This window comes from Pleurodeles waltl, chromosome 1_1 (assembly GCF_031143425.1).
Source record: "Pleurodeles waltl isolate 20211129_DDA chromosome 1_1, aPleWal1.hap1.20221129, whole genome shotgun sequence".
NCBI lineage: Eukaryota > Metazoa > Chordata > Amphibia > Caudata > Salamandridae > Pleurodeles > Pleurodeles waltl.
Genome location: NC_090436.1, coordinates 997,178,582 through 997,201,859, shown reverse-complemented (window position 1 = coordinate 997,201,859; position 23,278 = coordinate 997,178,582). Strand labels below are relative to the sequence as shown.

At 43.1% G+C, this 23,278-nt stretch overlaps 1 protein-coding gene across 1 annotated transcript in view; it reads right to left on the bottom strand.

Annotated features, from left to right (window-relative positions):
- The window catches only part of CDKL2 (cyclin dependent kinase like 2), a 305,603-nt gene that overhangs the window by 72,736 nt on the left and 209,589 nt on the right, over window positions 1-23,278 (bottom strand). Inside the window, exon 6 of the mRNA XM_069230289.1 lies at window positions 2,058-2,197. Coding sequence (XP_069086390.1) covers window positions 2,058-2,197 — 140 coding nt within the window. The remainder of the gene's footprint in view (window positions 1-2,057; window positions 2,198-23,278) is intronic.

The window sequence follows — 23,278 nt, the reverse complement described above, 5'->3', positions numbered from 1 at the left end:
TTTCATTGTTTATAGTACTTCAAAATGTCTGTTTCACTATGTTAATTGTTTTCTGTCTTCCTGAAATTATAATGACACAAAGTATACAAAAAGGATAGATTAGATACTTGAATTAATATCAACCACTGGTAATCACTCATGGTGCATCCCAGTCCTTTGTTATTTTCTGAGCCATGCCACCGCAATTTGGCCATATGCAAATCAGTCTCTAATAGGAACACTTTAGACAGTCCAGCCTGAACTGCCAGGTCAGGACCTTCCTGAACCAGAACACAAGCAATCCGGGACCAGTTTCGCCCTAGTTAGGGCTCATCAGCAAGGAATGGCTTGGTTCCAGTGAAACAGTGTGCATGGGACCCTTGTTTGGGCATGCCCACACAATGTGTACAAAAAAGTGATGGATGGAATGCTTGAATTAATCTCAGCTACTGGTAATCACTCGGGGTTGCATCCCAGTCTATCATTGTTTTGCACACCATGCCATTACTTTAGTTTTTGAAATTATAGGGCCTGGTTCACAAAGATAACATCCCATTGTGTGTAAATTACAATTTTGAGTACGTTTACTACTTTTGGTTCATTACAGAATCTGAGAGTAAGTTACTATTAAAAAATATAGTAGAACCTCTGGCACCACACATGGCTGACCACATGTAGTCCAACACTATGCCATAGAAAGTAATGGAGGAAATGAATTAAAACTGAAATTCATAGGAAATAGTGTTAAATTAAATTCAATTATTTAAATTAATTACAAATATGACTAAATGCAAAATTGGTAAATAGTTATATAAAAATAGTACATAGTTATTATTGGATTATAAAATATTTTAATATCCTAATCTGAATTTAAAATTGATGTAACAATATTTTCATCAATTTATAACTAAATTACTTTTAATTAATTGCATACATTAATTTTACTATTTATTAATGCACACTAAAAATTTCATTTTTTCTTTAGTTGTGAATTTTTTAATTTGAACTTCAGAAAAATATTTGTGATTTAATTTTAATCCATTGATTAAAGATTTATTTCAAAATTAAGTTCATAGTTTTGTATCATTGGTTTATTTTGTTCAATCCTTAAAATAAATACATACAATTCATTTGCATTAATATTTAATCTAAAATATTTTTTGTATTTATTTTTTAGTTAAATAAATTGTTATAGTTTTCCCTATACTTTTCCAGGTGGAGTCTTCCTATGATATGGTCAGAGCTACTGAAATTATGCGCTTCTGTGGCTGTGGCTTTTTTTGCATGATTATGAACCTGCTACATTTGCCACACAATCCATCATATGCTGCATAATCTACAGATTTTAGAGAAAAAAACGTTAGTTTCTAGCTCAAATGGTCCGAAAGTTACTAAAACCATGTCATCATGTTTGCCTGCAGAGTTAGGCCCTCTCGCAAAGGTTAGCTAGCCATCTTTCAGTTGCTTATTTCTGTATTTGGTTGTTAAACTGGTCCTAATGAGGAGAAATATTTGCCCAGACAGTATTACCATGTGTAAAAATTTGAAAATAATGAAGTAATACTACTAACAAAGAACATGCTGCATTATGCAGCATAATTTGCCTATTCTTGCCATGTAATTTAGTCAACACTGCCACATAATTTGGTGCTCTCCTACTGCATAATTCCAGTTGCCTTAGGTATGGTTTTCAGGGGTGGAGACATGTAAGTTATACCTTCTGAGTAACTTTAGGCTCATATTTTGCGTATAGCCAAAAAAAATAGTAAACTTACTCATCAGTATAAATTACTCAAAAGTGTAAGGGACCATTGTGAATCAGCCCCACAATATTATATTTATCCTCTTTTAATTGAAATTTTTCGAAAATCACTGTTGTATATTATTTGTTTTGCGCAAGTGTCATTTAATAATCTCATCAATCCGAATAAAACAAACCAACTGATTAAAAATAAATCAGTGGATTGAAACACAAAGTAGCAAAAACATAAAGTACACAGATTATAGAACAGGGACATGTCTTTGTGAGATATTCGTTTTTCAAATGCAAACGAAATATGTTTTTAAGCGGAATTTACCTTAGCTAGATCTAGCACCAGGCTCGATAATTTGGGATATCGCTTTTCAAGAGGTTCGACTTCCCTGATTTCCGGCAACCTCACTCCAACAAACAGAGGATTTTTGTAAAAAAGCTCCGTGTGTCTTGGAGTCAAATTACCTGCAGCAGAAAAACCATGTAATCAGTGAAAGAATCAGCAAAGTCAACACAGCTAAAGAAGCTATTGCTATCTGTACTTATCAGCGTGGTAGGCTCCTAACACTTGGCTGTGCGACAAGACATTAAAAACGAAATATCATATACTGCAATCTTTAAGCAACATTTAAATGAACCTTTATCCATATAACAAGTCAAAGTATAACCGGAGATGCTTGCAAACTGAGTAGCTTTTCGCTTGATCTCAGGTGATTGTCTGTTCGTGTCTTGGGAGTTAATCCAGGGAGGTTTTGAGCCAGTATGTTTAAAAGAACAAAACCAAAATGGCGCAGATTATAGAATTTACCTACTGCCACCTCCCTTAAAGAAGTATTCTAAAATCGGATGTTGCTCTGTTCCTGGTTCAAGTCCTGTAATACTTAGGGCAAAGTATTTATTCCACAATGTTCTATTTCTAAATAAGCTATTCTTAAATGCAGAATTTTGCAGGTGCTTGGTATATTGCACAGCTATTTTTAGTGAGTAATTTAAGTAAGCTATTAGTAATGCTGTTGTATAAACAAACCTGACACCAAGGCGATTCAATTAACCACAGGAAGGAAAAGCATTTTATTTCGCAATCCGAAGTCCTGTCGTGGAAACACCACAAATTGAATTTTTAATCTACATACTTACACTTAGATGAAATCTTCTGTAACTGAAAAAAAATACTAAATACGGTTCCTAAAGAAACTAGTAGCATTAAAGGAAGCTGAGGTGACTGAAGGTGCACAGACATAATTTATTTTGTAAAATCATCATGACAGCATAAATAACTTACAATACAACGAAAAAACTATATATATACTACATTAAACACAATATAAGTACAAAGGAGATGCAATTAAACATTAACCAAACATGGAGAGTGTTTCTGCAAGATCCTACAGCTTCAGCTCGTTTTAGAGAAACTCCATATTGGTGAAGGAAGATGTCTTGCTAGGAAAATAGTACATATATAAACTATTACGCTGTATATGAATGTACATTTCTACAAATTGTTTTTATTTCAAAGTGATGTGGGGGATTATGGAGTAATGTCAGAGAATCATCGATGGTGTAATCAGTGATGTTTTCAATGATGTCTTGTGAAATGTCATTCAATGATGTCATTTAATCATGTTAAATGAAATATGTGAGGTCAGAAGCAGTGCATGCCATAGCAGAGAGGTGCAAATTATAGTTAGTTCAGTTAAGTATAACTGAAAAATTTCAGTGGTTTTTAGGTTTTGTTTTGTCATCAGAACTTCACTTATCTTTGTTTCTTTCAGTGATTTTTTTGAGATTTTATTGACTTTAATTAAGCTTGTATTTCCAAAGATAACTTTAACGCATTTTTGACCTTTTTCAGTTAAAACTATGTGTGTGTGTGTGTGTGTGTGTATATATCAATTTTGTGGTGCGTACTACATAATATTCACTGAAAAGATAAAGGTTAATTGTATATATATATATATATATATATATATATATATATATATATATATACACAGTACCCTACCCCCTGCTGAAGCCGAGTCTCAAAATGGCTGTCAACCCTTCCTGGTTGAAGTGTTGGCAACCAATCAGACCGGCAGTATTCGTTAATTCGTCACAAATTTGTCACGACTCTAGATATATACATTTGGATTTCCTTTTATTTCCCCTAACTTACTGAAAGACTTTACACCAAATTAAAAATAGGCTCATCTTTGGATCAAAAGCTACCTTTCTGTGAATTTTGGTGTAATTCCATCCAGCGGTTTGAGCTGCAGGTGCGCCTATATGATTTATATATATATATATATATATATATATATATATATATATATATATATATATATATATATATATGTATATGTATATATATGTATATATATATTGTTAGAAATGGGGTCTTTGGTTGGCTGTCAGGTTACCCCCTGTCCAAGCAAGGACCCTCACTCTAGTCAGGGTAAAGGAGAATCACACTCAGTTAACCCCTGCTCACCCCCTTGGTAGCTTGGCACGAGCAGGTAGGCTTAACTGCAGAGTCTAGGTGTGAAGTATTTGTACCAACACACACAGTAATACAGTGAACCACTACAAAATGACACAACCCAGGTTTAGAAAAATATTAAATAATTTATCTAAATAAACAAGACCAAATACGATAATAATCCACAATTAAAAATATGAATTTAGCAGGTAAAAGCAAGTAAACAGTGATCTGAGGTGAGAACACTACAAGTTGGTAAAACACGGCGTCGTAACGAAGTCGTTCACGGAGTTGGTCAACCCCCAGGTACAGTACCTTTAGAACAAGCTGAAAACAGGCTGGTGCATGGAGTCGGGGAGAGCGGCTTTGCTGGATTCGATGCGCGTCGGCTCCGGTGCCCCAGGGCAGAAAGACTGCAGCGTCGCGCAGCAGCGTCGGGCCTCTCTACAGGGCGGTGGAAGTGAGGTGGCGTCGGATGCAAAGTCTGTCCCTTGGTTCCAGCAGATGCGAGTCCAGTGGAGTTACAATGCTTCGGCACAACCAAACGGGGTTGCAATGTCACAGGGCCACAGGCGCTGTGATGGTGTAGGATTTGTTATGGATGTCGGACTTATGACACTCCGGTGTCAACGAAGTCAGGCAGGATCAGCGATTGTGGCAACGCAAGACCTACAGGGCTGTCGGACTTCTATGAGGTCCATGGCCTCAGGCAGGTGGCGTTGCAGTTCTGGAGTAGCGGCGTCAGCTCACAGGGTAGTCAGATTTGCACTTAGCGAGGTCCACGGCCTCGGAGCAAGCGGTGTCGCGGTTCCGGGCAGCAGCATCCTTCACAAAGCCGCACGGCGTCGTCCGTCGTCGGTAGACTGGTTTCTCTCCAGGAATTCACTTTCAGGGGTCCAGGAACTGGAATGGCACCCTCTGACAAGCTCGAGTCCACAGAAAGTAGACTCAGTTCTGGTCGGTGAAGCCTTTACTGTCCCTGAGGCTTCAAAACAGGGGGCAATCTCTATTTCAAGCCCTTGGAGTCACTTCTCAAGCAGGAATGCAACAAAGTCCAGTCTCTGTCCCCCTGCAGAGGCAGAAGCAGCAGCTGCAGAATAGCTCCACAGAGCACAGACACAGGCAGGGCAGCACTTCTCAGCTCTTCAGCTCTTCTCCAGGCAGAGGTTCCTCTTGAATCCTTGAAGTAATCTAAAGTCTGGAGTTTGGGGTGCTCTTCTTGTACCCCTTTCTGCCTTTGAAGTAGGCCTTCTTCAAAGTAAAGTCTCAGGTGTCTGTGAGATCCTTTCTTGTCCAGGCCAGGCGCCAGCCACACACCAGGAGGTCGGAGACAGCTTTGTGAGAGGGCAGGCACAGCCCAGCTAGGTGTGAATGCATACTCCTCCCTTCCCCTCTAGCACAGGTGGCTTATCAGAACATGCGGGCTGCACCCCAGCCTCCTTTGTGTAACTGTCTAGTGAGAGGTGCAAGCAGCCTAACTGTCAATCTGACCCAGACAGGGAATTCACAAAACACACAGAGTCACGGAAGGGTTTAAGCAAGAAAAGGCCTACTTTCTAAAGGTGGCATTTTCAAACACACAATCTAAAAACCAACTTTACCAAAAGATGTATTTTCAAATTGTGAGTTCAGAGACCCTAAACTCCATGTGTCTTTCTGCTCCAAAAGGGAATCTACGCTTTAATCAGATTTAAAGGCAGCCCCCGTTAACCTTTGAGAGAGATAGGCCTTGCAACAGTGAACACCGGAATTTGGCGGTATTTCACTGTTAGGACATGTAAAACACAGAAGTACATGTCCCACCTTTAACATACAGTGCACCCTGCTTCTGGGGCTACCTAGGTCCTACCTTAGATGTATAAAAAGGGAAGGTTTAGGCCTGGCAAGTGGGTACACTTCCCAAGTCGAACTGGCAGTTTAAAACTGCACTCACAGACACTGCAGTGGAAGATCTGAGCCATGTTTTACAGGGCTACTACTGTGGGTGGCACAACCAGTGCTGCAGGCCTACTTAATAGCATTTGATTTACAGACCATGGCCACCTCTAGTGCACTGTACTAGGGACTTACCAGTAAATCAAATATGCCAATCATGGAAAGCCAATTCCATTTACATTTTATATAGAGGCACTTGCACTTTAGCACTAGTTAGCAGTGGTAAAGTGCCCAGAGTAACAAAAACAGAGTCCAGCACACATCAACAACCTGGAAAACAGAGGCAAAAAAGTTAGGGGAGACCACGCCAAAGATGCCAAGTCTAACATATACATATATATATATATATATATATATATATATATATATATATATATATATATATATATATATATATATATATATATATAGGGATATTATAGTTAGGAAATATAGGAAATAGAATTTAAAAAAACATAGAAATTCACTAAAAAAAAACAAAAGTTACAGGGACGTTATAGTTAGGCTAACATTTCACACTTACAAAACTATAGAAATTCAGTAGTTATCGTTACCAGAGTTAACTATAACTTGCGCCCCCATAACCCACTTCTTATGACCTTACATATTACATCACTCATGACATGGTCAGTGACATCACTGATGACATCACTGATGACATTTCAAATGACCCCTGTGGTCCTGCGGCCAACCCCTATAACGACCCAACCCACGCTTACTACAGTCTTCAGCCATGCGCAGCGGTGGTTGACTGCAGGAGCTGCAGCCAACCCGCTCTGCCCTCGGCCTTCGGCCACGCACAGCGGAGGTTGTCCGTAGTGCCTGTGGCTAGGCCCTGCAGCCAAGCCCTTTACCACCCAACCCTGCCCTTCGCATTATCTTAGGCATTGCGCAGCGGGTGTTGGCCACAGGGCCTGGCCTGTGTCCAGTCCCTGCAGCCAAGATCCCTAACCACCCAACCCCACACTGCACACATGCTGCACACAGCCTTTGCTACGCACAGTGGTAGTTGGCGACAGGTCTGCAAGCGCTCTTCCCCCTATTGATTTTGGCCCCGGGGACTACATCCCCTTGTAAAAAAAAATTGGGGGGAGAGTGGGGCCGCATAGCCACTCTCCCAGGCCGATCTCGGGCCTGAGGAGCCTATACCCCGGGGTACTGCCTAAATACTTTTTTTGGGGGGGCGTGAGGCCCCCCTTTTCAGGCTGATTTCGGCCCTGGGCACGCCATCCCCCGAGGCCAGGCCACTCCCCAGGCTGATCTTGGCCCCAGGGACACTATCCCCCGAGGCCCAACCTAAATATTTATTTTTTTGGGGGGAGAGGTGTGGAAAAATAAAATATCGCACCCTCATGCAATTACTGTGCCTTGACATCTGGACATCCATTTTGAGAGTAAGCATCCATTTTGAGAATGTGTTGACATTTTGGAGAATGCAGCTGAAGATAAATTGCAACGTGTGATGTGCTTTAGGCCTTAGGCAGGATGTTAGCCACCCACATAGCTGTGGTTAAGCCGATTCTTCCGTTTCTAAGAAAAAGCTCGCTTCGACAGAATAACCTGTGGTTGGAAGAAAGTCACGCTTGTTTTCCCTTGTACTCTATTTTTACCACACGCTTCTGACATTTCTCCGTCTGCATGCTAGCTTCACATATTTCCACTGACGCACATCGGAGTGTTCCAGCTTCACATATTTCCACTGACGCATATAGACTGTTTTGTTTTTTTCCTCTTTTTAAAGTTTGCTTGATGGAAAATTACCGAATACTGCCATTTGCTTGTGTTGTGCAAGAAATGTATAAAAGCTGCAAGCTGCGCAATGTTGGGCAGACCACTCCCTAACCCGCTTGGTGAGGGAGCTCTCCCTTAACTCGAGTTATTGAAATAAACCCTGATTATACTCCACGTCCCGGACTCTGTCTCCTTCCTCATTTACCTATTACTAGAAAATTATGAAATAAGATAAGGTAAAATAAATTATTTACCACATTTTTGGCGCCCGAACAGGGACCTTCCCTTCTCTACACGCGCCGGTTTTTGCCGGCCGCGGTGTTTTCCCCTGTTTCCTCTCTTGACGGACTTCAGGTGCACCCGGTGGGGATTTCCCACCGAATTCCTTCGGAGATGCGGGGGATTTACTGAGACCGGCATACATATGAGGCGGTGAGAGACGCGGGAGGTCCATACCCGAGCCCGACATCGAGGAGTTGAGGAGTCCGAGACGTCTGAGATCCCTGACACGCGCAGCGTCTGGATTCGATCGAAAATTCTGGATTTGCTGTTCGGTGAGTATTACTGAATAGTATCAAGACGTTTTCCGATTAAGGAAACGGTAAAGGTATAGATTTAGTAACAAAATGTCGTTGTTTACCAAATTTAAGACTAAATCTAAGGCTAAAAAGTTTTTAGAAAAAGAGGTGGTTCTTCCACCTAAGGACACGCCAGCTAGATTTATGTATAATAAACATGGCATGTCGGCAATAGTCTTTTTGGACTTATGGGTGGAATATACTGAAAAGTTGGAAGAAAGATACCGGTGGCCCATCAACGGGACTTTCGATATAGAAAGTGTCCTTAAGGTAGAGAAACAGTTGTTCAAAAGGAAAGTGAGACAGGCTCAATTAGATTCTGTGGAATGGTGGAGGAAAGAAGCCCATAGGAGACAGGAGAAAGCTCAGAATAAAGTTGAAAAAGCGCAGAAAATGTCAGAAAAAGCGAAGTCAGACGAATTATTGCAGACAGGAAAGGAAACAGTTCTTGACCAAACAATTAGAGAAAAACAAGGAAATATGACCGGTCTGTATCCGGTATTACCTAAATGTGAGGTTGCTGGTCAGGTTAAATTGAAACATGGTCCCCTTCCCAGCGCTCCTATAGATTTTGAAGAGGCACCCCTCATAGACTTATTGGACGTACCACCCCCGTATTCTACTGATATGCGGCCCGTCCATCCTGGACCTGGTCAAGCGGTAACACCTCCCCCAACTATAATTGACAACCTTTCAGAACGCACCCGACACCTTTCGCTGGAAGAGACAGCGGGAGGAGACGAAGCAGCGGGCGGGGAGGATAAAGTGCAGTGTCCCTATGATCCATTATATAAAAGATATCCCGCTTTGGATGAACCAGGAAAACAGTTAGTTGATAGTTGGACTAAAATAGAGAAAATGCCTGCAGTACAAAGTACCATTGACAGTATGATTGAATATATGTTACGAGGTGGAGATTCCACCGCATATACAGATGTTATGAAGGGGAAAAATAAGAGACAAAAAAGGCACATATATACTTTCATGACACTTCTTTTTGCACGATATTTCCAGGCAAATGGTTTGAAAATTCCTACAAAATTAGCAGACATTATTAATGACCTTAATGAAAAAACTGAAGAAGTAGAGGATGAAATAGATGGAGCAGTAGGTACCTTATTGGGCCTTATGGTACAACAACAACGTAAATTCAAAGAGGGTCCCCCACGATCTACTAAGCAATGTCCACTTCGTGGGGACCTCGGAAAAAAAAAAAAATTTACCCCCTCTACGTATACAACTGTTTCCTTTTTTCCCGAGGCCCCAACGAGTGAAGAATTATATGAGGAAACAGAGGAAGCCTTAGAATGGTTCCTTGATCAGGAACCTCCCTTGACAGTTGAGGAGCAGGAATTAGCTCGTACCGCCACCCTGTGGACCTCGCAACCAAAAATATACAATCCAGATGTCATTGCCCAGTTATTTTCTAATCTCCCACTTACGCAACGTAGATTGGCCAGTATATATATGACCCAACACTTGATGACGCTAAATAAAATAATTAGACCGCATCAAAAGGCCCTCGAAGATTTATTGTCTAAGTGCACGTCCTTAACATTCGTACAAGACCCAAGTCTGTTTTTGAACATATTCCTTGAGGCTAGACAGGAGTATCATGACGAAGTAACACGAACACTTCTTCGGTCACGACACCAGGATTTACAACAGAAAGACACACTTCGTCATTTTCCTCTCAGAGAGGTACACCCATGAACAGATGTTGGAAATAACTTGCACAGAGTTTTTGTGTATACCCCCCTTACTAAAATGGAAATTATGAAAATGAAAGAAATGGTTCCATCCCATTCTAAGGATCCTACAGGATTCTTTAAAGAACTCGCGGATGTCCTTACGATGGGAACATACACATTAGCGGATATGACAATCATGTTGAAACACTTGTTGCCCTCGGGGATTTATGAAAAATTGAGAGAGAAAAACTGGGTAGTTGATGCTGGTGAATTAAATTGGGCAACTCTTGAAACACGTGAAAATGAGCGCGCACCGGGGGGAGATATACACCGGGATATAAAGGCGTTGCCAGGTCTTATTCTCAAAGTATTACCCCAACTCCTTACTACTAAAAAAGAGGATTGGGACGCCATTTCGGCTTGTAAGCAAAAACCTGGTGAGGATACTGGGGATTATTATTCCCGATTAGAGGAATGTTTCGCTATCAATAGCGGTCTTAAACCAAATAGTGACTCTTACCCCCACCTGTTTGTGTCCAAATTGGTAGAAAATAGCTTGCCTAAACTAAAAGAAAGGGTTCAAAGAGTTGAAAGCTCCTGGCAGGCTCAGACTCCCTCCCAAGTTTTACGAATATTACAATATCATCAAAATAGACTGAGGGAGGAAGAAGAGCGTGAAAAAACAAGACTGAAAGAAACTAAGATAAGAGCTTTAGTCGCACAGACTGTAATGCCCAGAACAGGCCCGCAGCCACAACAACAAAAGACAACAACTACCTCCAAGGGTGTTTGTAATTACTGTAAGAAACAAGGACACTATGTCAAAGACTTACAAGGGAATGTAACATGTCCTGTTCTGAAACACAATTTGGCCACCGGTAAAACGTTATCTAGACCCCATGTTCCTCGGGAACAATACAGAACAGAGGGAAGAGTTCCCAAGAGCCAGGATAGAGAAATAAAACAGAGCGCACAGATGTACATGAATGGAGAGGATAATGGGTATGCCGATTTTCCCAGTTTCTTCTGAAGTTGCCCAGGGAGGGAAGAGGATAAATTGCCCCTTATCCCTATACCTGTGGACCAGACTGGTCCATATGTGGACGTTCACCTCCTGGGACAAGAAAATAAGTTTTTATTGGATACCGGGGCAAGCAAAACAACAATTGATCACAATGAACTGCCTCAAGCACCACTGTCAGGAAATAAAAATGTTTCCCTAGGTTTTTCAGGTCAGCCCATTACTAGTAGTACTTCAGAGCCCTTACCTTTACAAGTCGGCCCCCTCACCACGACCACCGATCTTCTTCTAACAGATGCTTGCCCCGAAAATTTGCTAGGCATTAAACAACTGAAAGAATTGGGAGCTATTATAGTATGCTCCCCCCAGGACGTACGCCTTTTCTTAAGAGATTTTAAAGGCCACTATACCGTTAGAGAGTTGGATCCTCGGCTTGCACACCTTCCCCCCGAATTGTGGGCCACCAGCTCCACCTCGGTTGGGCGAATGACTATTGCGCCTCACAAAATTATATTGAAAGATGGAGCCATACTACCACGATTACGCCAGTATAAAATACCTCCGCAAGTTGAGAGAGATCTCATTTCCATTATAGAAGATCTCATCAAAGCAGGGGTAGTGATAGAAGTACCTTCAAACACAGTTAATTCCCCTGTATTACCAGTAGCAAAGAAAGTCCAACAAGGTGAAAATCCCAGTTATAGACTGGTAGTTGATTTACGAGAACTCAATAAGTGTGTGGTGTCCCAACATCCTGTTGTACCAGATATCTCCACACTTTTAACTACTATTGATTGTGAGGCATCTTATTTCACCGTCATCGACCTCAAGAATGCGTTCTTCAGCGTACCCATACATGAAGATAGCCAGTATTTGTTCGGGTTCTCACTGTCCGGAAGGAGCTTCCGGTTTACACGAGCTCCTCAAGGCTTCACTGACAGCCCGAGCATCTACAGTCAGGCATTAAAAAGACAATTAGACACTATACAAATGCCTCAAAATACTGCACTCCTGCAATACGTTGATGATTTACTCATCACGGCTCGCTCTGAACAGTCATGTGTACAAGCTTCGTTGATTGTATTAACGTTTCTTGCTGAAAATGGTCATAAGGTGTCACCAAACAAGTTACAGTTTTGTCAACAGCAAGTGGCCTACTTAGGGCACTTGCTGTCGAAGGAGGGTAGACAACTAACACAAGAAAGAATACAGTTGGTACTAAATATACCCCAACCAAAAACACAGAAACAAGTACGTGAATTCATAGGATTAACATCCTACTGCAGACAATGGATCCCTCAGTTTGCATTAATATCTAAACCACTTGTACACCTCACAACATTGGAAGCAAGTGCAACACCCCAACTTCCCTGGACAGAGGAACATACACATGCATTCCAAACGCTGAAACAAGCAATGTGTCAGGCTCCTGTATTTGCTACCCCCGATTACCACAAAGATTTTACATTATTTGTTACTGAGAAAAATGGGACTGCTTTGTCAGTTCTTACACAGGAACAAGCAGGCAAACAAAGGCCGTGCGGATATTTTTCATCCACTCTGGATCCAGTAGCGCAAGCCCTTCCTGCATGCCTGAAAGCTGTAGCAGCGACAGCCCAAGCTATCAGACAAAGTGACACCATAGTATTAGGACATCCATTAGTAGTAAGGGTTCCTCATGCAGTGGAACTACTACTCAATAGAACACAGACTCAACATTTGACCATAGCCAGATTGACAGGGTATGAACTGACACTGTTCCAACCCCACATTCAAATACTTAGATGTAATACCCTGAATCCAGCGACACTCTTACCTCTCCCTGAAGAGACAGACGGAGTACATGATTGTATAGAAGTGATTGAACAAGTGACAAAACCAAGATCAGACCTAAGAGATATTCCTTTAAAAGAGGCGGAACAAAATATATATGTGGACGGCTCATGTAAAAGAAATGAAAAAGGGGAACTGAAAGCGGCCTATGCAGTCACCACAAAAACACAAGTACTAGAAAGTCGACAAATACCAATTCTCTCGGCGCAGGCTGCAGAATTAATAGCCTTGAGTAGAGCTTGTCACATAGGGAAGAGAAAAAAGATAAACATTTACACCGACTCACAGTATGCCTTTGGGGTAGTTCACAATTTCGGAACGCTATGGAGAGAAAGAGGCTTCATGACATCCCATGGATCAAAAATACAACATGCAGACCTCATAACACAGTTATTGGAAGACATACACTTGCCCGAACAAATAGCTGTAATTAAATGCAAAGCACATTCAAAGGGAACAGACAATGTCGCTATAGGAAATGCCTTAGCAGACCAAACAGCTCAGGAAATGACACAAAAAGACATAGAAAAAGGGTCACCCCATGACCTTGCATTTATAGGATATACACAAACTACCAGAGATACCGCTATTGATATACTAGACATACAGAGTCATGCTACAAAAGAAGAAAAAGAAAAATGGAAAAAGGAGGGAGGGATCTTGACAGACCAGGGATGGATGGTGCCACACAAAGCAGTCTGGTATCTACCGGACGCCATGGTACAGATCATTATAGAAACAATACATGGGCCAGCCCATCTAGGAGAAAAGGCTATGCTAGATGCAACAAGATCTATATGGGACAATAAGCACCTTAGAGCCGCAGCCAAAAACAAGGTCCAAACATGCATGATATGTTGCCAGTACAACATCGGGAAGGGTGTGACAGTAGGCTCAGGAGGATTTCATCCTCCAGAACATCCTTTTGAGGTCATACAAATGGACTATATACAAATGGAAAGATGCAGAGGATACAAGTATGTCCTTGTAGTAGTATGTACATTAACAAGGTGGACAGAAGCCTACCCCGTACCTGATTATACTGCCAACACCACTGCCAAACAATTGATTAAGGAATACTTTCCTAGGTTTGGTCTACCTCGAGTTATATACTCTGACAATGGCCAACCATTCTCATCTGAATTAATGAAGAAAATTTCGCTCCTGCTGGGATACCAGTGGAAATTCCATTGCGTACGACACCCACAAGCAGCTGGTTTAGTCGAGCGACACAACCAAACGCTGAAAAACAAATTGGCAAAAATTTGTGCCGATAAGAAAGTTGATTGGATAACAGCTTTACCCGTAGCATTGTTCTACATGAGAATGGTTCCCCATTCCAGGACTGGACTAGCTCCCTATGAGATCGTTTTTGGCAGACCACCTAACATATGGGGGACACCGCGAGCTAAGGCTATAACAGACATTGAACTACCTGTGTTGACAGATTATCTGGCTTCTTTGATGTCTGCACTTCAATCTTGTCGTTCACAGGTTGCAGCTGCATTTCCTGATAATACCGAACCCAAAGAACACCAGATCAGACCGGGAGACTGGGTCCTCATCCGGAATTTTGATCGCGCGACGCCTCTTGAGCCCAGGTGGAAGGAACCCAAGCTTGTTCTACTGGTTACCCGAACAGCCGTGAAAGTCGAAGGACGGAAGGGCTGGTTACACGCCAGCCACTGTAAGAAATACTTTTCTAAAGAAGGGGCAGAGGACACCTTGCCTCACCTGATTCCAAAACATTCCGAACAATTGACATTACCCACAGAAGAAACTCCCCAACAGTTATACAAGTCGAAACTTAGGTCTTCTTCCCGAGCCCAGGTCACTTAAGTCCAAACAAGCTCCTCTTGTTGGTGAAACGGCAGGGGCTCAAGGGAGATACGCCTAATGGCAAGGCTTGTGACAAAAACAAGGATGGAACAAAAGAGATTAAGGGACAAATATAAGAGAAGAATGTGTGCTGGGAAAAATATTTTTGTATTGATATTAATGTTTTTGTTGGCAGCAATAGCATGTGTGAGTTGGATACTGTATGTGGTTTTTCCTCCAAGCAAACGAGTTCAGACACCCCTTAATGACACTCAAGAACACACACATCACGATCTTCCACCTCATGAGTTGGCACATAGAGTAGCGATGCAGAACAACACCTTTGTGAAGCTATTACACTACTCACATCAAGTGGTTAATACCACTAATTGCTGGGTATGTGGACAGATTCCCCCTCACCAAGACGAAGGGGGAATGCCATTAACACCATTTCCATTCTCATATAACGGCTCATGCGAGGCCTGGTTCGCCCTGATCACAGCTTACAACAGGTCTGAGATGCCAACAGATCAAAAGGACTGGCCCTGGGGTAATCTAAACACTGTCCTTCAAACGGTCTGTTATCCTGATGAGGAAGGGTTACCACAGGCTAATGGAATGGTATTCGAAAGTGAAGAATACCGACAGGATGACTTGACTTTTAAGCTGAAAAGACCCAGGTCTCAAGGAGAGGGAGGGCCAATAACTATATCCGTTTTCAAAGTAAAAGGACACCTGTGCATCCAGAAGACTGGCACTATCTCTGTAGGATACAGTGAATGCAATTTTACTGTGAAATTTACGGATCATGGTCGGTCCTCATTTCAGACCACCAGACATACCTATTTCATTTGCGGCCAGTCAGCCTATGTCCGTCTTCCCTACAACTGGGGGGGGAGATGTTATATATCCTTCTTATTGCCACCTGTTTTCCTTGCCTCTTCAACGTACCACAAGGATCATCGAATTAGTGCAGGGAGGTACAAGAGGTATATAGATACATCTGGAATAGATCAAACTGAAACTGCTGCGGAACAATATACTGATTTTAATAGAGGTTTTTTCTTCTTCATCGGACCAGTGCAGAACAGTAAGCTTATACGTAGACTTACTCGAACAGTAGAGGCAGTTGTGAATCAGACTATAGCCGCTTTGGGGAACTTGACTCAGGAACAATCCGCTATCAGAATGGTAGCGCTCCAGAATCGTCTTGTTCTCGACGTCATACTAGCGGAGAAGGGTGGGGCTTGTAAAATTATCGGGTCGAGCTGTTGCATTTTCATTCCCGATAACGCCCCTTCAGTCTATAAAGCTATTTCCAAATTACACAAAATAGCATCAGGATTACACCAGGAACCAGGCACCTGGACTTGGTCAGGATGGTTTTGGGGGTTGGTATCCTCCTGGGGCTGGAAGTTACTATCCATAGTTGGGATAATATTCGCAGTACTTATGGGGTGTTGTCTCTGCATACAATGTGGTCCACCGCTCTGTGGATTGTGTATTACCCTGTGCACTCCTAGAAGACATACTCAGGAGGAAGAAAATGCCAGGATCTACCTCAATGGCCTGTACTGACAGTGATTGCACTCTGGTGCAAGGAGGGGATGTGGAAAAATAAAATATCGCACCCTCATGCAATTACTGTGCCTTGACATCTGGACATCCATTTTGAGAGTAAGCATCCATTTTGAGAATGTGTTGACATTTTGGAGAATGCAGCTGAAGATAAATTGCAACGTGTGATGTGCTTTAGGCCTTAGGCAGGATGTTAGCCACCCACATAGCTGTGGTTAAGCCGATTCTTCCGTTTCTAAGAAAAAGCTCGCTTCGACAGAATAACCTGTGGTTGGAAGAAAGTCACGCTTGTTTTCCCTTGTACTCTATTTTTACCCCACGCTTCTGACATTTCTCCGTCTGCATGCTAGCTTCACATATTTCCACTGACGCACATCGGAGTGTTCCAGCTTCACATATTTCCACTGACGCATATAGACTGTTTTGTTTTTTTCCTCTTTTTAAAGTTTGCTTGATGGAAAATTACCGAATACTGCCATTTGCTTGTGTTGTGCAAGAAATGTATAAAAGCTGCAAGCTGCGCAATGTTGGGCAGACCACTCCCTAACCCGCTTGGTGAGGGAGCTCTCCCTTAACTCGAGTTATTGAAATAAACCCTGATTATACTCCACGTCCCGGACTCTGTCTCCTTCCTCATTTACCTATTACTAGAAAATTATGAAATAAGATAAGGTAAAATAAATTATTTACCACAGAGGGACCGCGTGGTCCCCCTCCCCAGGCCAATTTGGCAAATTTCAGTGTTTTTCAGATTTTGTTTTGTCATCATAACGTCACTTAACTCTGTTTCTTTCAGTGATTTTTTTTTAGATTTCGTTTACTGTAAGTTAAGCTTGCATTACCAAACCTACCTACTATAACATAATTTTGACCTTTTTCAGTGAAAAAAATATGTGTGTGTGTGTATATATGTATTGTTGTGTATTTTACATAATATTAACTGAAAAGATAAAGGTCACTTTGATATATATATAAATATATATATATGATCCATCAAACGGTCCACATTGTAGCGTGTAAATTCACGGGTGCCTACGTGAGGAAAGGACCATTCCTCTACAATCTCCAATAACAAACAATTGCAAAACAATTGACTCGTTGCACTCCAGGAGAGTTTATTACATAATCCATAAAGTGTACTCCAATGACACCACCAACGTGTGAGCCTTTCTATAACGTCCCTGTAACATTTGTTTTTTTCAATGAATTTCTATGTTTTTTTTTTATTCTATTTCCTAACTATAACGTCCCTGTACCCATTGTTTTTTTCAGTCAATTTCTGTGTTTTTTAAGGTATAATAATTTTAATTACTATACATTAATCCTTCATCCATGCACGGTGGGAGTTGGCCGCAGAGCCTGTCCTGAACCCAGGACTTGCGGCCAACCCCCTATAACCACCAACTCCATGCCATACACAACTTTCAGCCGTGTGCTGCTGGTTTGGCCACAGGGCCTGCGGCCAACACCCTATAGCCACCCACCAGCGCACTATGCACTGACTTCGGCCGTGCACAGCAGGGGTTGGCCATAGGGCCTGGGCTGCGGCCAACCCCCTATAAGGACCCAACCTGTGCCACACATGGCCCTTGGCTGTGCACAGCGGTGGTTGGCCACAGGTCCTGGCCTGCAGCCAGGCCTTGCAGCCAACACCCTATAACCACCCAACTCCATGCCTCATACAGTGAGAAATGTTCTAACAAATAGAAGAAAAATTTATTTGACAAGTAAAAAAGTGAGATCACTTTTCTGTATGTAACTTACATTTGTGAAGTGGAAAAAATTTGAAGCTGAAAAAATGACAACTGACACACCTAGACTGAAACCCTTAACCTTCTGTGGGATGGTCTGAGATCTTAACCACCAGCTCACAGGTGATTCCTTACTACACAGTGTCCCGACATCTCTATGACATTCAAGCTGAAGCTTTTGCTGGGAAAAAGACTCCAATGTTCCATGAGGAGGTATTTATAACATTCAATACACTAGTAAATAAACAGACACGCTGCCATAAGATAGGAGGTTTTGAACCTTCCACCTACTGAGGGACAGTCCAAGAGTTTTACCAGTAGGCCATAAGTGACTCTGTTGTATTGGGCATCACAACATAACACTCGAACCAAACATCTTGCTAGTGTGATGCTTTGATCTCTAGGTATGGCGAGACCATTGCAATACCAATGTCTTTCCCTCTCTCTCTTCCATCCCGTTAAGGGATGGAAGAGAGAGAGAGAGAGAGAGAGAGAGAGAGAGAGAGAGAGAGAGAGAGAGAGAGAGAGAGAGAGAGAGAGAGAGAGAGAGAAAGTGACAGGACCGCAGGGGAGCCTCAAGGCCCCACGGTCCTAGCTGGCTCCCAGCATCCTGCAGGAGCCGGCATTGCCCTGCAAGCAGGGAGCTGCTTTAAATAGCATCTTCTTGCTTGCGGGAGCAAAGTTTTCATCTCTTTCCCTGCATGCATATATGCAGGCAGGGAAAGAGATGGAAACTTTGCTTTCAGCAAGCAGGAGCTGTTTGACAGCTCCCGCTTGCTGAAAGTGGAGTTATGTTTCCTTGGCTGTCAGCCCCCACCAAGCAAAAGCACACAGTCATCTCCCAAGGCTGGGCACCTGGGGAAGTAGCAGGAGCTGGCATGGGGGGAGGGGTGGAGGTGGTTACCTAGGGCCATCTATTGCTTAATGAGGGGGGCCAAGAAGCACCCTTCATTGTTTGAATTTAGCCCCATGGAGGTGGTGGTCCCAGGGGGAGGGGATCTGTGACACACCTCCTATATTAAGTTACTTGAGCTGTGGGGAGGTGGTGGTCTCTGGGGTGGGGGACCGCGGAGGCCTCCCGCATATTTTTACAAGGATTTGCCCCAGGGAGGTGGCAGTCCATAGTTTGTGGAGGACTGAAAGGCCTGCCGGCATCTTATAATTATCTTGCCCCAGGGAGGTGGTGGTCCCCGGGGCTTTAATAAGCCCTAGGAGGGGGGCCCCTGTGTCCCCCTCCTATATTTTATGAATGCCTCCAGGACCTGGTTCACCCAGGGGCCAATTGAAAAGCAATCACAGGAGACTGTGATTTTTGCCATGAATTAAAAAAAATGTTTTTTAGCCTTGGGGGTTCCCGGGGCCCCCTGCACCAAGGCTAGGGGTTAGGATAACAGTACCCTGCCCCCTGCTGAAGCCATGTCTCAAAATGGCTGCCAACCGTTTCTGGCTGAAGTGTTGGCAGCCAATAGATCTCTGCACGAGATCAGCAGTATTTGCGAATTCATCGCAACTATAGATATACAAATGTGGATTTCCTTTTATTTCTTCTAAACTACTGAAAGACTTTACACCAAATCAAAAATAGACTCATCTTCAGACCAAAGCTACCTTTCTACCAGATTTGGTGTAATTCCATCCAGCGGTTCGGACTGCAGGTGTGTCTATATAATTAATTCATATATTTATATATAGGGACATTGTAATTAGGAAATAGAATTAAAAAACCATAGAAATTCACTGAAAAAAACAAAGGTTATAGGGATGTTATAGTTAGGCTCACATTTCACACGTGCAAAACCATAGAAATTGAGCAGTTATAATAACCTGAGCTAACTATACCTTGTGCCCCTATAATGCACTTCTTATGACCTCACATATTACATCACTCATGACATGGTCAATGACATCACTGGTGACACCACTGATGACATCTCAAATGAACCCTGTGGCCCTTCCGGCCAACCCCTATAACCATCCAACTCAGCACTGCCCACGGCTTTCGGCCATGCACAGAGGTGGTTGACTGTAGGACCTGCAGCCTATCTCTATAACCACCCAACCCCACACTGCCCACGACCTTCAGCCGTGCACAGCAGGGGTTGTCTGCAGGGCCTGCAGCCAACCCCTATAGCCACCCAGCTCCGCGCAGCACAAGGCCTTCGGACGTGCGCAGCAGGGGTTGTCCTCAGGGCCTGGTCTGTGTGCAGCCAACCCCTTTACCACCCAACCCTGCCTTGCACATGACCTTTAGACATGGACAGTGGGGATTGGCCACAGGGCCTGGCCTGTGTCCAGTCCCTAAGGCTAAGACCTCTAAACACCTAACCCCACACTGAACACATGCTACACACTGTCTTTGCTACGCACAGTGGTAGTTGGCCACAGGCCTGCATTCGCTCCTCCCCCCTTGCTGAATTCGGTCCCAGGGACTACATCCCTCGGGCCTGGCCTTCTTAATTTTTTTTTTGGGGTGGAGAGGGACTGCGCAGCCCCATGGACCCTGGAGACCACTACCTCCCTGGGGAAAATACATGTTTACAAAAAAGGAGGGGGGCTGCGCAGCTCCCCTCCTGGAACCATATAGGGCCCTGGAGGATGCCGCCCCCAGGGCCAAGCAAAAGCAAACACTCCACTTCCAGCAAGGGGGAGCAGTAAAAAATGCTACCACTTGCTGGAAGCAGGGATTTCATCTCTTTCTCTGCCCGCAGACATGCGGGTAGGGAAAGAGATGAAACTATTGCTCCTACACTCAGGAAGCTGCATTTACAACAGCTCCCTGCATACGGGAGCAGTGCTGGCTCCCGCAGGAGGTGGGGAGCCAGCTGGGACCTAGGGCCTTGAGAGTCCCCCACGGTCCCTTCCATTAACAAAGAAGCACCTACTTCTGTAAAGTACAAATCATCCAACTGTGTTTTCTCTGCAGTTCCACCTTATCAAGTTATGTGACGGAGACCCTCGATGAACAAACACGTTAGCAAAGTTAAAGACACAGAAGTTAACTTGAGACTTTACCTTGGTGTCCTTTAGGCAGCTGTAGTGTAGGAGATGCACTATACATTTACCCAATGAGATAACATTTAGGGGCATATTTGCAAGCCCCTAGCATGACTGGAGCATCACTTTTTGTGGCGCTGAGCACTGCGCCATATTTACAAGGTGCTGCTAAGCCACTTTTTGCGGCTGAACGCTGCCTTGTACATATGGGCCCTTCAGAAGCAGTTTTCTGTGGCAGAGGGGCGAGCAATGGGGTGTTGCTGTGGGTGTTCCACGCAACACCCATCGCATTTGACACTGCCCCAGATTTACAAGAATTCGTAAATATGTGGCAGCGCCCAAAACTAATGCCACCCCAGGGGTGGCGTTAGCATGGGGCAATAAGAAGAAATTATTTTATTTCTCCTCGTTTTTGCTTTTTCGATGTGTGCTGCATTCTGCAAAACGCCATGAATGATTGCTTATGTGCCAGAAGGTGTCCCTTTTGCAGCACACATACATAGCAGTGCCAAATTGTACAAACATTGTAGATTGATTATGTGCAGGAGGGGACACCTTCCTACACATAAACAATCAGATAAACAATCATTCCCTTCAACGCAGACACCCTTGCACTTTGGGGCGCTGGCAGCTAAATTTAGTGCCAGTGCCAGGGGAAACAGAGGGGTACACCGTATCTTTGTAAATACGGCGATCCCTGTGTTTCCAAACTGATGCAGCACGGCGCTGCCAATTTTGGTGCAGCACCACGCTGCACCAGTTCCTGGTAAATCTGGCCCTTAGTAATTGGCCAGTAGAAACTGCTCCAGTTGGATATAAATTCTGCTGAAAACACTAGCCTCTTCTTACATAAATATGCAGGGTAGGGTTCATTGTGACACAATACTCAATTCACAGAAAATAAACCTCAAAGGGAAACATTTACAGATATAAACAAAGCAAGTGCCCAAGTTAAAGCTCCACTTCTGTAAGGTACTAATCATTCCTAACTTTGCGCGCATGGCCAAGTCAAAGCAAGTGTGTTTTATCTACATTTCCACCATAAAAAGTTGAGTTAACATTGAAGGAGATGCTTGCATCCTTGACTTTTTGAGCGCAATATCTCATGTAGTGACTGTGATGTGTGGGTTCTTACTTGTTATCTGCAGCTGAGATGTTGTATTATCCCTTCTCCAAGGAAGATGGACAGCTTACTAATAGGACCCCCGAAACGCATTTACCACGGATTTTGGAGGCATGTTCTTGATGAACCGGAATATGATCAAATCTCCACCGAACAAAGAAGTACGTCATAAGTGCTGTGGTGTAGGCTGCAGGGCCAGCGTGGTAGGGTTGAGTGGTTACAGGGAGTTGGCCGCAAGACAGGCCCTGCGGCAACCCATGTTGCTCACGGCTGGCTGTGCATTGCACGGAGTTGAGAGATTATAGGAGGTTGGCCGCGGGACCTGACCACAGATCAGGCCCGGTGGCCAGCCCCCGCCGTGCCATGCATGGCGCAAGATTGGGTTGTTATAGGGGTTGGCGGCCGGACATGCGCAGCGGTGGTTAGATTAACATATAGTTATTAAAATGACATTACGTTAAAACATAGAAATTCACTTAAAAAACGAAAGGTAACAGGGATACTATAGTTAGGAAATAGAATTAAAAATACTGAAATTTACTTGAATAAACACAAAGGTTACAGGGATGTTATAGTTAGGCTCACATTTTAAACATACAAAACCATATAAATTCACCAGTTATTGTTATGATTATCTCTAGTAACTATAACCTTGTGCCCTAAGGTAACTATACGTCTCACTCTTGCCATGCACTGCTAATTATCCCACATATTACATCACTAATTACACCTTCTTTGAAACAATTAATAATATCACTGCAAGATTTGGAGTAAAATTATTGATGAGAAAACTGTGCATGGCGGGGGCACAGGTTGTAGTTACCTTAAGGCATGAGTTGCCCCATCCCCAACTGTTGCACTTTCCAGTAAAGTTAAAGTACAATATATTTTTTAGACATGGCACATATGTAGCACCTATATATTATTGCTGAGGTTTTATTGACTGGGAGAACACAAAAGATAAATGGGGTCCAAGTGGAGGTCACAAGCTCCAAGAAAGGGTCGAGTAAAAGTGTAGTTTGGACTAATATTTTA